Genomic DNA, 16,600 nt, shown 5'->3' with positions numbered 1-16,600 from the left:
GTTCACTGAGGGTGAACTGCCTGTAAGATATCTGGGTGTGCCACTTACAAGCAGAAAGCTGAATGTCCAAAACTACATGCCTCTAATTGAGAAGATTCTCGGGAGAATGCACCACTGGACGACTAAACTGCTCAGTTATGCTGGCAGAATTCAGTTAGTGAAGAGTGTAACACGAGCCATTGCACAATATTGGATGCAATGCTTTCCCATACCGAAAGCTGTTATTAAGAAGATTGAAGATATTTGCAGGCGGTTCGTTTGGACTGGGAACACTGAGATCAAGAGAAGAAAATGCCCTGTTGCATGGAATAGAGTCTGCAGCAGGTATAAGCAAGGTGGGTTGCAAATTATGAACCTGTATTGGTGGAACTGTGCTCTCCTTATGAAGTGTTTATGGAACATTAGCGAAAAGGCTGATAATCTATGGGTTCGATGGATTAACTGTCATTACTTAAAGGGCATGGATGTCATGGATTATGATATAAAAAATAGTAATAGCTGGATGTTTAAGGGTATCCTGAAACAAAGGGAGTATATGATGAATATGATGCAGAATTGGAATGAGGCCAAGGCAAAGCGTAGATTCGTAACCACGAAATTCTACAATTGTCTAAACTCTGATGGCAGCAATGTGTCCTGGGCCAGTGTGATACAGAATAATAAAGCTCAACCTAGGGCTATTGTGTGTTTGTGGATGGCTTGCCATATGAGGCTTCCGACTAGAGATAGATTGAAACGGTTTGGGATGTTGCAGGAGAGTGTGTGTCTTTTATGTCATGCTGAGGAAGAATCACACAATCACCTTTTCTTTGAGTGCAGAAAAACTGAAGCTGTTTGGCAGAGCATTCTCAACTGGGTAGAGGTGGATCATAAACCCCTTAAGTGGGAGGATGAACTCCTTTGGATCACTGCAGTAACTAGGGGGAAGGGTTGGAGAGCTATGGTAGTTAAAGTGGGTATAACTGAGACCATTTATAGCATTTGGAGATTGAGAAATGATACATGTTTTAAGAATAATGTGGATAATACGAATATAGTGGATAGAATTAAGGACAGTATAGTTTACAGATTGTGGAACATTAGGAAGTTTAGACAACATGTAGCTCGTATTATGATGTAATGTTGTCCGTGTCTATCTAGATGGTTGGATCGTGTGTGATCACCATGGGCTTGTATAGATTTTTGAATTAATATCAATAATATATTCTTTGATTCAAAAAATAATAAGTAAACTTATTATATATGAATTTTGTTAAGATAGAGCCATTTAATTTTTAGAAGGAGTACTTTAGTAAACTATAAATAAAGTAAATTGTGAAATGTATTTTAAGATGTATCTTATTAAAACATTTCTTAAAAAAAAAAATTGTAAGTTAGCATCTTCTATAAAATTTGTTAAAATAAATCCATTTATTTGTTTAGAAGGAGTCTGTTAGTAAATAATAATTAAAATTTATTAAATACACGCTAAGGTGCATATTGTTAATAACACTCCTTTATAAAAGAAGTGTGTGGTAATAGCCTCTTATCTTTTCTGTTTCGCCTAAAAATTCGACCAGCGATCTCTTGAAGGGTTTTAAGTTCTACAAGTTTAGACGAAGCCTCTCGAAGGTGCTCTAGCAGAAGATGTATGTGGAGCTTCCCTGATCAATCAAAACCCTTTTGATCTCCCAATCATCGTGTAATACGGTGAACTGACTTTTTATCAATCGAAATGTCGCGGTTAAGCATGAGTCGCCACCGACTTTTATTTTATCCAAATTTAATTAGAAAGGCTAAAAGAACAGGAAAAACCTTTTAAATAAAATAGGGTTCGGGGGGTAATTATGCGAAGGGAAGGTGTAAGGCACCCTTTGCATCCATGGTTATCCATGGGCTCTTAACTTGCTTTGCTCTTTTTGTTTCAGAAAGGTAGAAGAAGAAGATATGGACTTTAGCTCGTAAATGAGCGTAGCCATATTGAAGAATTTTGAGAAAGAATATTTGAAAATATTTAGAGCAAGGCAAAGCAATTTAAGAGCAATTTACCTTATATTTGAGAAATCTGTTCTTTCAGCCTTTCAGAGCGAAAGGGTCTATCCTTGCCATAAGAGGGCAGGAAGCCTTTCATTTGGAGGTTTAAGGGTCATCGAAATATCCTTTGCCATAAGACTGTCCCATGCCATAGAGGGGCAGGTAGTCTAAGGCAAGGATCAGAATAAGCCTTTTCGTAGGCAGCCAGAAGATACCTCAGCCTTTTCCGTAGGCAACATCCGAGGGTCGAGGTCATTTGTGTATCGAAGGCAGCATCATTAGGGTCGTGACCTTTTTATCGAGGCAACACGGCTGAGGTATCCTCGAATTCGAGGGACATGGCTTATTCTGCAGAAAAACGAAGGCAACAGGCAACAAGGCAACAGGCAACAGGCAACAGAGAGGGTTACCCAAAAAGCGTGCGTGTGTGCATCAATCACGTGATTCAATTCGGATATTTATCTTTTAATTAATTATGCTAGTCAGTTTAAGGTTGCCACTCCCTATTTTACTAACCACGCAGTATATAAAACAATAAAGGGAAGGGGGAAAATGAAACCAGCGGAGGAGAGGGGAATTGTAACCAGCGGATCCCTTAATAGGGTTTGACACAAGTAATAATTAAACAGAAAAATAAAAGGGTAGAGTTTAGGGTTACCAAACTCGTAGCTTTGGCAATCCACAAACCTGAAAATGCAAACCAATAAATAAATAGGGTGAGTGTATGGTTAATTCAAAGGCGAATGAGATTAACCCTAAAATAATAAAAAATATAAATAAATTTAAAACAATAATATAGGCTACGGTACTTAGCTTTGATTTGATCTGATATGGTTAGAGTCGGAGGAAACCTCGGAGGTAACCCTAAAAAATGGCAAAGGCAGACAATAGGTGAATGTATGCATAGTTCAAGAAATATAAGAGCAAACCCTAAAATCAAAGGAAACCAGATAGACTTTGAAATAAATTAATACTTAACTTCGTGAAGGGCGTGGCGTACAATCGGGAGGTATCTGAAAATAACCTTAGCTGCTGTGATTGGATGTGGTGCGCTCCTGCTGGTACATGGTGGTCCGGCACCTGCGTATGCATTGGATTGATGGCTGCGAAGATCTGATAGTTGCAATCCAAAGGTGTACCATGGTCTGGTGTACGTTGGAGGCACATGATCGCGCTAACAACAATTGGCAAAATAATTATGTTGTACATGGGGATCGAACTCAGATCCCCTCGATTGCACTAAGGCGCCCTTGGCCATCTGTGCTGAGAATGTTAGTTGTTTAATAACGCAAACGGACGTAATATGTATGAAAAAAATAAAAAAAAATCAAACTTCATGAGCGCGCGCCCAGCCTTCTCCTTCATCCTTCAAATTTTCTGGAAATTCTGCAGACCTTTACCCACGGATTTCGGCCATTGCTAATACCTGGAATCACACATATAGCTAAACACAAAGATTAAACATCAAAACTTAACATGATTCGATTAGGAATCACGCTCTGATCACGATGGTATCCATTATTTGCACTGATTTTACATAGAACAGAAACCCCCTTTCTAAGACCTCCGCGACCTAACAATGGCAAATCCTTGTATCTATGCCTAAAACAAAATTAAATTGTCCAGAAAGCTCAAAGATATCATACTGAATAAGAATATGCAAACGAATTATGCTACGGATGCAAGAATCGTTAAAACCGAAATAAGAAAAAAAATGGCATTGAACCGTGGACGCGTTCTTGCTGTTTATGGTGCTACACTCGATGGTAACGATGTCGTTATCTCCAGAGAACCACGAAGAAGCTTTATGACTGCTTCGAATTGTTTCAATCGCTCTCTAACCTCGGTCGTATACCACCTTGTTTGTTACGGTTTTTTTTTTGTCTCCGAGCCAAGTCTCCTTGCGGCCAAATCCTCCCCTTATGATCAGGTTTGGTTGTGGTTTTATAGTGAAACAAATTAGGGCAAGAGAAACCATCCAAGTATCTTTGATTTGTCAATTAAATCTTTGATTTGGAACTTGATTGATAGTTTTGCTAGTTTTGAGGAATATCTTGCCCAAAATTCTCTTTAATCTTTTTTTGCCACGGATCTTTAATCCAATACTCTTAATATTTGATCCCAACACAAGTTTGGCATAAAATCAATGATTTTTCCAATATTTATTTCAATTAAAACTGAATTTAAATTACTTAAATCCAAAATAAATAAAGGAGAGCATGTGATTGGGCTTTATGGATATGTTTAGGGTGTTAACTTGGGCCATTGGATGATTAGAAATAAAGCTCCATAAATTCACCCATAATTTTATATTTTTATGTAATTTATTTGTCATTTATTTGAAATAAAATTCAAACAAATATCAAATAAAATTATTAAAAATATGGGAATTGCCTTAGAGCCATTGGTTCATTGATTTTCTTTCATAACAACGAAACCCTAATTCTCTGAGCCTTGTTTCGGAAAGGATGTCTTTGAACATTGTGCCTTGATTTGAATTTGAAGGAGAGAAAATGTATGGGCAAATTTTGGGGTATGACACATCGCAATGAACAAAGATAACCACGGGGTCATCATTGTGAGGGTGTACCCCGACAACATCCTCCTCTAAAAAGGTAACACTGGCTTCTGGTACATTTGATTCATCAGTCTCAGGTTCAATGGGAAAATTATCAATGGTCAAGACCTGTCGGGCTTATTCTTGATGGGTGAGACTAGAGATATTTCCTTGAACAAATCCTCCTACAATTGTGTAAAACATATGGAGAACAAATTGATTTTACCCTGCTTTAGTTGGCTCCCTATCCTTCCTAGATCTTGGAATGCCCGACGAGCCTCGGCCTTGGGAATGGGATCCACCCGATCCTTCGGTGGAGTTTCTCTTGATATACTTTTTAGGTATCCTTATTAAATGAGGTGATTTATCTCCTTTTTTTGGTTGGTAACGATCTTTTGTTCGATGTCCTTTCACCTCATGAAATTCACACTAGCTGTGAGGATCAGGCCCTCATGACTCCCGTCTTAGGAACCATTGGTTGTAGTAGCTCCTGCCATTTTTATTCCCAAAGGAATTCATGGGGGTGAAGCTTTCGTTAGATTTCCCACTTCATTTGAACGTCGTCATGTCCCTCGTGAATGACATGTACTAGTTTAATCTCAAGCCATCTGTGTGCTATTTTGCGTCACGAGTCTTCTTCTTAGCATTACTTTCCTTCCACTTGATGTAACATTTCGCTTGTGTCACTACCTCAACCAATATTGTCGTTGGGCGAGGAATTCATTGAAGTGTCCCTCCCTAAGACCGTTCTAGAACGCTCATATGAACATTTCCTGATTGGGGTGGACTACATTAATGGTTACCTCATTGAAGCAAGTGAGACACTCCCTAAGTAAATCTGATGGATCTTGGTGTATGTTGAACAGGCTGGTGGCGGTTAACTTTTGATGCTTACTTGTGGCCAATCTATGGACTAATTTTTTCACCAGATCATGATAGTTGGTGATAGAGTCAGGGGAGGCCCATATACCATCTCAGGGTTGTGTCCCTGAAGTTGTCAAACAGGAGTTTGCACTTCAGAGAATCACGTGCTTCGATAATGGTCATCTAATTGTTTATGGAGGCCACGTGCTCGTACGGGTCGTTGCGTCCATCGAACTTAGTCAATAATGGCAGTTTGAAGTTCTTGGGGATGGACGCCTCCCATATCTCATCTGATAGAGGCTAAGGGTCCAATGCCTCCATTTCGTCAACCATACCAACTCCCTCTTGGCTTTGTTGGATATGGTGAACATTGTATTCTAACATTTGGTTCTGATGTCGAACGTCGTCTATAATGTCACAGATCTTCGCTATGGCGCTTCCCTCACCATTTGATTGTTCAGTTGTTGGAGTAGTCGTCTGCTTATTCATCGTGGTGTAAGGTGAGGATAAATTTTTTTTTCTAGTTGGATGTAATGGGGTATCCGAATTCAGTTTTATCAGGCCCCACTATGAGCGCCAATTATACTAGACAAAAGTACAATTAACTAACGTAACAAACTAAAATGTATTAAGTTTATTAGAGGTTTAGGTTTTGTTAAGGGTTAGGGCTAGCTCACATGGGATGATATGAGAAGCTCTGTATAGTGGTTTTTCTCTGAGTGTTAGAGATTGTCCTTTCAATATCAAAGTCCTGGTGTATTTATAGCCTCCCAGGGACCTTAGATCAAGCGAATAGTCTTCATTCCCCCATGATCCTCGTGTAAGTGAGTGGTTAATATCTATAAATTTATGATAGAAGGTTAAACCCACGACTTTATGGGCATTGTTTGTTGACTTATTACACGCTGCACCCGCAAATGCATGTTATGGACGAGGAAATGGAAGTTGGGCGATATATCCAATCAAGGAACAACCGAACCAGAAAAAGGGCGCTCAAATTGATAAAGAGACAACTCCTAAAAAATAAAGCGTGCGTATTCCTCCCTTACCTCATGGCTTTCCTCAATTATCCCACTGTAAACCAAAATGGACAATAAAATCCTCAAAATTTTTTTGCAAGATTTTGAATGTACTCCATAATTTAGTCACATGATATTTCTTTTCCAATATTAGTAGTACGCAAATAAATGTCAATCAATAAAAAAAGTCACTAATAAAACAAACATAACTAACAACATTGTACAAGTATGTGAACTTATAATGAATGAGAGTATTTTGTATTTCATTAAGTTCATATTCTATGAAAACATCAAAAATATCTCAAGACAAAAACTAGTACATGGTACATAAGTGTCAAAATTACAACAAAGATGGCTTGTTGGCTAATTGAAATGGTTCTTTCTCGACTGGTTTGAATTTTTTTCTTACTGTTTTGAGTAGAATAGAGGAAAGCCATTGAAATGTTGTCTTCTCTTTCTCTTTTAAAGATTGCCTTTCCAATCACATCCTTGTAGTGTCCACCACTCAAAATCTGCATTCAATCAATATTAAACTCTTTAACTTAGATAGATTATTACTTGAGTCATGTAAACTTTTTGAAGGTTTTATGTAAGTTAACCATGACAAATTTTAAATTATGTGCGATAATTTGTCTTGTATAGCCTCAAAGACGATTCTGATTAAAAATTCATATATAACATAGAATTATTCAAAGTGATAAGAGAGGTAAAAATATAAAGTAACCTGTAATTGATCTCCGGCAGTGATAATAAGAGCACCTTGTTCAGGACAGAAAGACAACCAACTTTTCTTAGAGTAAACATGAAATTCTGAAGAACCATCACACATGTGCAAACACAAAGAATGAGAGTAATCAGTTCCTCTAATCAGCATCCTAATCACATCATATTTCAAAGAATCAACCCATTGATCATTCCTATTAACATCTCTGCGATGCTTGTAAATACAACAAAGTGGCCCAACTTCATGTCCCTGACCAATTATGTCACCATCACTTGCTAATTTCTTAGAAACATTTTTCAATATGATAGGAAATAATTTCTCTACCACCTTCTCCACACGTGATCCTAGAGTTTCCATCGTCTTGCTGAAAATTCAACAAATTTCATATTAGATTCTAACATTTTAGAATAAATAAGATAAAACAAAAATCAAATAACAAGTAACCATCACTATGATATCCGAAAAAATACTTAACGATCTCGATATATTTATGCTAATATATTGACATTAATAATAATTTTTTTAATTAAATAAATTAAATATAACTATATTGACATTAATCATACACATATTTATTTTGATTTATTGATTCTTATTTAATCCTATTAATATTGATGTACAAATATATTATACAGTAAGATTTTGGTAATGTATGTGGTGTTACCTAAAATTAGGATATCCAATAGGCCAAATTCCCTCCAATTTCAACTTCAACTCATCATCTTTGCACCAAATAAATTCTTCATTCAACTCACTCCCCTCATCTTCTCCTTCATGATACACCTCGAAACCCCAAAGCTTCTCCGGCGATCTCGATACCACTTCTCGCTTTCCCGGCGGCACCAGAAATACTCCTCTGGCAGCCTCGACTGCAGCAGCCATAATTCGCGGCGATATTCCATGGTTGATAAGCTGGAAGCATCCAAAACTAGCTATGGAGTCCGAAACAATGTTGATTAGATCTTCATCTTCGTGGAAACACAACGAAACGAAATCGACTTTCGGTGGCGTTTCGTGATGGCTTTGCCTCGGGAAAATCTTGTTCGGTAACACCAGATCTGGTACTCGAAGCGAGGTTTCCAAAAACTCCGTCAGAAATTCGTTGTTTGTTATGGATGTTGATCTACGGCCGGACGCAACCGGAGATGGTGGCGGTGCACGGAAATCGACGGGGATTTCCGGCGTGGTTCGCGGCGTTAATGTTAACGATCGCATTGAGAATCATATAAGTGTGAGAGTGTGAAAAAATTTGGAGATGGTTTATTTGAAAGCAATGAGAATGATTTGTTTTGTAAAGAAAAGGGAGAAAAAGTGTGTCTGTTGCATCGGTGACATTGGTTCCGGGAATTATGATGACGACGACGTCGTTTGCTTTACCTTTTTCTGTTTTTGCTTTTTTGATTACTTCGGTTTCCTTTACAGTCGCTACCAGTGAGTTTCTCATTATTTCGTTTCATTAGGAGGAGCCCAGTAACAACTCATTCTGTGGGGGCTATTTTTTTATTTAAATAGAATAATATGAACATATTAATTAATAAAAAGTTATAATTAAATTATGTAAGCATTTTAAGTAATTAAGGTCTTAGATTTCTTTTAGTATTGCGTGAATAAGAAAGATTCTTGTATGATACATAGGATTTAACAAATTTGTTGTTGTTGTTGTTCAGGAAGTTCGAGACATTTTGAAATAGTATATTAACTAGTAATAAACCCGTGTATATGCACGGGGTCTGGTCGGTCACACGTATTGTTTTCTCGGATAATAATTATTGTTTATAAAAAAATATATATTTATGATGACAAAATTAATATTTGAAGAACAAAAATATTTTTATTCAAAGTAAATTATAAATAATTTTTGAAAATAAAGTTGCATGGTATTTAGTAATTGTTTAACAACTAAAATGTATGATTAAAAAGAGAAATAAAAAAAAGTCAAAGGATGATAAAATTTGTGACATCAAGAAATGTTTTATTCGAAAAAGCAAAGTTGAATATCCAAAATATATAATAATAAGGAAATAATAAAATAAAAATATATTTTTTTTGACATCATTTAAAAAAATTCCAGAAGTTAGTAGTATAATATTTAGATTAATCATATATTGTTTTTTCGTATTTTGACATAAAAATATTTGAATCAATAGTAAATTTTTTCCCATATATAAAAATAATACTGAAATATTAATATAATATTTGACATTATATCAGTCTCGTAAATAGTGAAATATTAGTGAAATGTTTTCCCGTATACAAAAATATTTTCAAAAATATTCCCATGCAAACATATTCTTTCTCTCAAACAAATTTGTTTTCAACTAAAGTATATTTTAGAAGATGATGCTTGTAGAGTCAATGTTATCCCAGCATGGTTTCTAAATATCCCTAATTTGCTTTGCATGGAGTGACATGTCCATTTGACACTCATAAGGTTTCTAAATGTTTTCCCAGCATTTGCCAATGCAAATTAAGTGAATAATTGAATTGAAATGGTCACATGGTTCCGAACCAAAATAAAACAGAAATATTCTTGCAAAAGCTTGAGGAACAAATGAACAACTATGATTAATGGAAGGATAACATTCTACAGAAAATACTTGTAATGGAAGGATAACATTCTATAGAAAATATATGACATTATAATATCTAAAACTAAATTACACTGCTACTTCTAAGTTCTAACCACTAAGATTTTGTTTTGCCTAACACTACTTGTTTAGTCCTAAAAAATAAAATTTAATTTTCCATCAGAACATTCTAATGATTAATTATGCCAAAGCAAGTTTATCTACACTTCTTCATCATAATCTTCCATATCTTCATCAATCCTATTATTTAAGATGTTCTTACAAATTATACAATAAATATTTGTATCTCTTTCAACACAAATAATACTATCTTAATCTCTCCTTTTCAGCCTTTGAGTTCATGCTCATTTGAGTTCATGTGACTAAAATAAGAGGAAGGATAGAGGAAGTAAAAAACGTTATCTCATAAGCATTATATACTGTAAATATTTCTAACTGCATCTTCAAGAACCAAAGATGATTTTCGGTGCATTTCCTGTATGCCCCTTGAAAAACCAGCAAGCCACAATTTCTGCAAGGTCCAAAGAAACTGCCTTAGAATCAAATGATAAAAACAAATTAACAAAATCTGTCCCTCTGCAAGCTAAATAAAAAGGAAACTATCAGAAATATCATAGATCAATAAAGTTAGTATATGAAAATCTTATTCAAAAAACATCATTTTATGACTTGGCAACAATAACACGGGTATATATATATATATATATATATATATATATATATATATATATATATATATATATATATATATATATATATATATATGGAGAATGCTATAACACACCCACTCATTTTAATGAAGCTGTGTATTAGCATGATGCACCTTCTTAATTTAACATTAAAACTTCTTCTCTCTCTCTTATTTATGATTTATTTAATTTCATTTTTAATTATTTTTATACCTAAAACTCATTTTCTCTCTCTATTTTTCACTCAGTTGATTTATGTAATTATTTGACATCTACACTAAGATTAAAATATAAAAGACTAATTACTCAATAATAAAGGGATTATTTTTGTTAAAGAAAAAATTAAAAGTTGCTTTTTAAAAAAAATATAATTGTAACTAACAAAAAATAGTAAAAAAATTACTATAATGTTTCACTCAACGTGTTTTCTTTTAATTATAAATGTTAATGCAATAAAAGATACGTATGAACTAATTTAATTAAAAAATGTTTTTGTCAAGAAAATAAAATAAAATAAAATAGAGGATTAGAATGGAAATGAGCAATGTTAAAGGACTTTTATTATTAAATTGATAATTAAATGTCAAATAATTACATAAATTAATTGAGTGAAAAATAGAGAGAGAAAATGAGTTTTAGGTATAAAAATAATTGAAAAAGAAATTAAATAAATCATAATTAAGAGAGAGAAAAACTTTTAATCTTAAATTAAGAAGGTGCATCATGCTAATACACACCTTCATTAAAATGAGTGGGTGTGTTATAGCATTCCCCATATATATATATATATATATATATATATATATATATATATATATATATATATATATATATATATATATATATATATATATATATGTATATATATATATGTATATATATATATATGTATATATATATATATGTATATATATATATGTATATATATATATATATATATATACATATATATGTATATATATATATATATATATATATATATACATATATATGTATATATATATATATATATATATACATATATATATATATATATATATACATATATATATACATATATGTATACATATATATATATATGTATATATATATATGTATATGTATATATATATATATATATGTATATGTATATATATATATATATATATATATATATATGTATATGTATATATATATATATATACATATATATATATATATATATATATATATATATATATATATACATATATATATATATATATATATATATACATATATATATATATATATATATATATATATATATATATATATATATATATATATATATACATATATATATATATATATATATATGTATGTATATATATATATATCTATGTATATATATATATGTATATGTATATATATATATATGTATATATATATATATATATATATATATATATATATATATATATGTATATATATATATATATGTATATGTATATATATATATATATATGTATATATATATAACAAACTACTCATTATCTCGGTTCGTTTTAAAATTCGACCAATTGGATCTTCCATGTTTGCAATAATTCGTATGTTGTTGGCAAGGACTGCAATTTGTCGAATATCATAGTTTATCATGAGAAATTTAGCAGTTAGTTTAAAATTCAACAATTATGTATAATTAGTTAGTTAGCTAAAATTTAAATAATTTCTTCTTTACGTGAATTGTCATGCCTTCTCGTTTTTTAAAGTCAGCCTAACAACTAATGATTTTTCATATCTAGCTTCTTGAGTTGCTGCAACATCAGCTTCATTTTCGATCCTGATCTCTTTTTGATGCGATTCCAAAGCATCGGCTATATTTAACAAAATTTGTTTCCTTTCTTCTAAAGATGCCGCCTGTAAGTGTAATGTAAGGTTGGGAGATTAGCATGTTTAGGAAGGAATGGTATACTGAAAGCTTCGCGATGTTTAAGATATAAAAGAGACCTAAAGCCGTCTGGAACAGTCCCTAGCTGCAAATGCCATTTCACGTACATCAACCTCTTTTAAGCTGTGTTACCACTAAAAGGAGAAAAACAAAATGTTGCATAACCAAATTGCAAAAATGAGATTCAGATGTAGAAATAATCACATTTTTTATAATCCCGTAACGAAAAAGCCCAAAAAATGGTGCCTCTAAAAATGTGTTAAATATAATATTTAAAGAGGTGATACAAGTATGCGTTAAAAATGGTGCTTTTGAGAAATGCATACGGCACTGCACCTGGTAATGATAACAGGAATGCCGGCATCAACAGCATGAATAGAAGCTCTTACTTTCGCCGTCATCCCACCTCTTCCTACCCTAGACTTGTCTCCAAAAGTAATTTCATTTTGATGTTTTTTCTTAATGTATGTGTGACTGTGAATGAGCTTTGACTGTGGATCACTTGGAGGGCCATTATAAAGACCGTCTACATCACTCAACAAAATAAGAAGATTTTCTTTTAATTCCAACTCCAGCAAAGCCGATAAACTGTCGTTATCCTAAAATATGCCAGAAGAATCCTTGTATGGTGTTTTCCTAGTACTAAATATACTAATAACTATAAAAGTACATCAAATTCGAATCAGGGAAAGCATAAGATGCCACATCGACTAATTAATCAAGTTAACAACAATCACCTGACTAAACAAATCATCATAAGTAGCCATAAGACTGCTTTGTCTAACAGCAGCACAAGCCTTGCCATCAAGTTCAACTTGTGGCTTCTGAAGATCAACAAAACTGTAAAATTCCCGAGTAAATTGTAATTTCAATTCAACTACTTCGAATGCTTAAATGAAGTGAAACCAATCAACAAAACAAACCAAAATTGTTAAATCTACATTACATCTTACTTACCTACTATGAGTCAATTTTCTATATCGAAGGCTTTGGTGACCTAAACCAACAGCACCAGATGAAACCAAAATATTTTTAATTTCTAAACAATTTGCTATTTTCCACAATTGATAACAATGTTTATTATACAATTAGAGCATGAATCAAATAAAGTGTGGATTTAAATCAATTTAGTTATGGAGGTAACAAAAATAAGAAGATAATTAAAATAAAAAATAATAAAAGGGTGGTTGGTTTTAGATTTTAACAATCTGCTATTTTTCACAGTTGACAACAATGCTCATGATTAGAATTAGGGCTTTGATCAATCACACAATACTTTAATGAGTTGAAAACTCTTTGGGAAGATTTGGAGGCCCTTAGAATTCTTCCTAATTGCACTTGTGAAGGACATCTCACCATACAAAAGCAGCAGTATGTGAAGTATGTCATCTGCTTCTTAAAAGGTTTGAATGACAACTTCAACAATGTTAAATCTCAAATTCTCATGGTCGAGAAGGTATTTTCTTCAATATTGCAACAGAAACGATAATCAACCCCTCCCATTATTTATGAACCTTAAAAAATTCTCCTTGCCAACACCAACAATCTTCAAGCTAATGGAAGATTCCAGTGGAAATTAGGAAAAAGTCATGGCAAGCCCACCTTTCAAGGCAAAGGCTCATCCAATTCCAAAGACAAGTTGGATTTTCTAACAATGTTGATTCATGTGATGAAGATAATAATCAAACAACACACAATGTTGATAATCCAAATAACAAGGTTGAAATCACGTATGATATACACAACATACCGGATAACATTACTTAGCAAACTTGAGGACTTAAATAACTCTAATTCTCACATCATCCATGCATCATCATCAGGTTTAGCCTTATTCTCCATTCACATTGCAGGTGGTTCCTTAAACACAAGTTGGATTATTGATACAACTGTATCATATCACATTTTTTCCTCCCATAATATTTGTGGATTTCTTATTCCACCCCATGCACTTCTTAAGGATCCCTGCGAAATTCTCTTTTTGCCCCCGGTTTACCGGAAATTAATTTCCGGTTTGCACCCTAAGCCACCCTACACAATGAACTCCAATTTGGGTGCAAACCAAAAATTTAGATACGGTATGCAACCGGAATTAAATTTCCGGTATACTTGTTAGCTTAAATCGCGCCAGAACCTTTCCCCTCCCCATAACTGTTAAGTGCCAAAATGTAGTTATTTTATGTTTGTAAATAGTGGCACTTATCGATACTTTTTGTTAATACCGTTCGAATAATACCCCGTTTTGTGTATAAATACGTATACTTTGTGAATAGATGTATTTTCATATACTTTTATACTTTTTGATAGTTTTCTACTCTTTTTGTAGGTATTCTTGCGTATTTGGAGCATGAGCAATAACGTGTCGAAGACACGGCTTCAAACGCGCGATTTTGAGCGGCGGAATCAATTCATTCGGCGAATAAAGCTCAAAATCAAAGAATAATAAATCACCAATTTGGTTGATATGTTATCATTGTTAGATAGGAAATTGAATAAGCTTTCCAACGCTTCGAACCGGGCGCGAATCGGAGTTACGGTTCTCAAGTTACGCCATTTTTACTAAAAGCTGTTTTTCAATTCCGCGTGTTGGGCGCGATGCGCGCTCCTGTGCGCGACGCGCGCTGTACCAGATCCAGAATTGTATAAATAGGCGGAAATCAGATATTTTAGGGCATGGTTGGATATTTTAGAGCTCCAAACCATCCAATAGCATTTTTTGAGTGGAAAGATGCTAGAAAACACATTGGAGCTGTCAAATGGATGATCCGAGGTTGAATCCTTCATCAATCGGAGCCGACAAACCGTGAGATTTTTGGGTTTTTCTTCTTTTCTTCTCTTTGTGGTTTCATTTGTGGGTTTTGTATATATATACTTTGATCTCATGTATATTTGTCGCCCATGGTGTTGTATAAAGTTGCTTTACAATATAAACTTGTTGTTTTTCCTGATTTTTTACATCTTGATGTTTGGGTTATGTTTGGTGGGTTGTTTTGCATCTTGATGTTAGGGGTTTGTGTTGTTGTAGAAATAGACCTCACAAATCTTGATTAGGAGAGATAATCATTAGCTTCTTGATTGTAGAGATAGATGAAGAGTTAATGTTCACTTTGTGTTGGTTCGTAATGCTACCGGGTTGTTTGATTGGTGGAGAGATCGTCGATCGAGCAATACGGTAAGCTACCGTATGTTTGGTTGGTGGAGAAATCGTCAACTAAGCATACGATAGAACTCGTGGCGGTGTTTGGACACGAATGCCGACAACGGGCAACACGTGAATGGTTTAAGGAGTATAGTAAACTGAGTGCAACTGGTCGATAAGTTTAAGTTTGTGAAGAGTAGATTATATGCAATACTTGATAGTTTCTTCTATTTGAAGAATGTATTCTTTTTGTGTTGATATTTACTTTTCCATTTCATTATTTAAATTCATTCAAAACCAAACTCATAACTAAGAATCCGTCGAACGGCAGTTCGGTAGCACCGATCTCTGTGGACACGATAAATTCCCGGATGAATATTTCCAAAACTTTTGTTGCTTGCCGCTTTACCGCCACAACAAAATGGCGCCGTTGCCGGGGATTGGTGTTTTTTATTGAATTCGCATTGCGATAGTTTCTTTGTTTTTGAGTTTTGTGAATATCGTATATTTTGTGCATATTCTCATACTTGTATATTTTTGTATATTTTCATACTTATACATGTTTGTGTGTTTGATTTTGTTCCTCTTCACTTTTGCTATTTAGCAAGGTAAAGTTGGCTAAACAAATTGAACTCGGATAGTTCGTAAATTCTAAATCTTCACTTTTCAATTTGTTTAGCCAATTAAGGATTTTGTAAATATTACGTTTTATGTATATTTGTGTTTTTACACATACTTGTGTATACTTTTGCTTTTGATTCGTTTGTTAAGTGTTTGGGCAAGTTGCTTTCTTTAGGTTGTGTTTGAGGCGAAAGCATTGGCGTACCGCGGGGAAGTTACTTACCATTCACGAAACAATAAAAGGCGTCGAGCTTACGACGTAAAACAAGCGCTTGTTGGGAGGCACCCCAACGGTTGTATATTTTCTGTTTTAATTTTCTGTAAATGAGTAGTGTAGGTGTTAAGTGGTGGCGCACTGGAAATTCTGGTTTTCTGAACTGGTTTGGTTTTTCTGGTGTAGCGCGCGTCGCGCGCAAAGAGGGCGCGTCGCGCGGCCTAGGAGCTGAAGAGCTTGGTTTGGAAGAACATAGGGCGCGT

The 16,600-nt window shown here is 33.9% G+C and overlaps 1 protein-coding gene and 1 pseudogene across 1 annotated transcript; both read right to left on the bottom strand.

Moving 5' to 3' along the window:
• Positions 1-6,684: 6,684 nt before the first annotated feature.
• LOC131618125 (flavanone 3-dioxygenase 2) lies at positions 6,685-8,617 on the bottom strand. The gene is made up of 3 exons (XM_058889391.1): positions 7,842-8,617; positions 7,178-7,541; positions 6,685-6,965 (listed from the first exon to the last, which is right to left on the bottom strand). The coding sequence occupies exons 1-3, from the start codon at positions 8,390-8,392 to the stop codon at positions 6,744-6,746; spliced, it is 1,137 nt and encodes a 378-aa protein (XP_058745374.1). The 5' UTR covers positions 8,393-8,617; the 3' UTR covers positions 6,685-6,743.
• Positions 8,618-10,208: 1,591 nt separating this feature from the next.
• LOC131619889 (delta-1-pyrroline-5-carboxylate synthase-like) lies at positions 10,209-14,123 on the bottom strand (annotated as a pseudogene).
• Positions 14,124-16,600: the final 2,477 nt, after the last annotated feature.

This window comes from Vicia villosa, linkage group LG7 (genome assembly GCF_029867415.1).
Source record: "Vicia villosa cultivar HV-30 ecotype Madison, WI linkage group LG7, Vvil1.0, whole genome shotgun sequence".
NCBI classification, from domain to species: Eukaryota; Viridiplantae; Streptophyta; class Magnoliopsida; order Fabales; family Fabaceae; genus Vicia; species Vicia villosa.
Note: the sequence above shows the minus strand (reverse complement) of the source record. Positions and strands in the feature narration are given on the sequence as shown.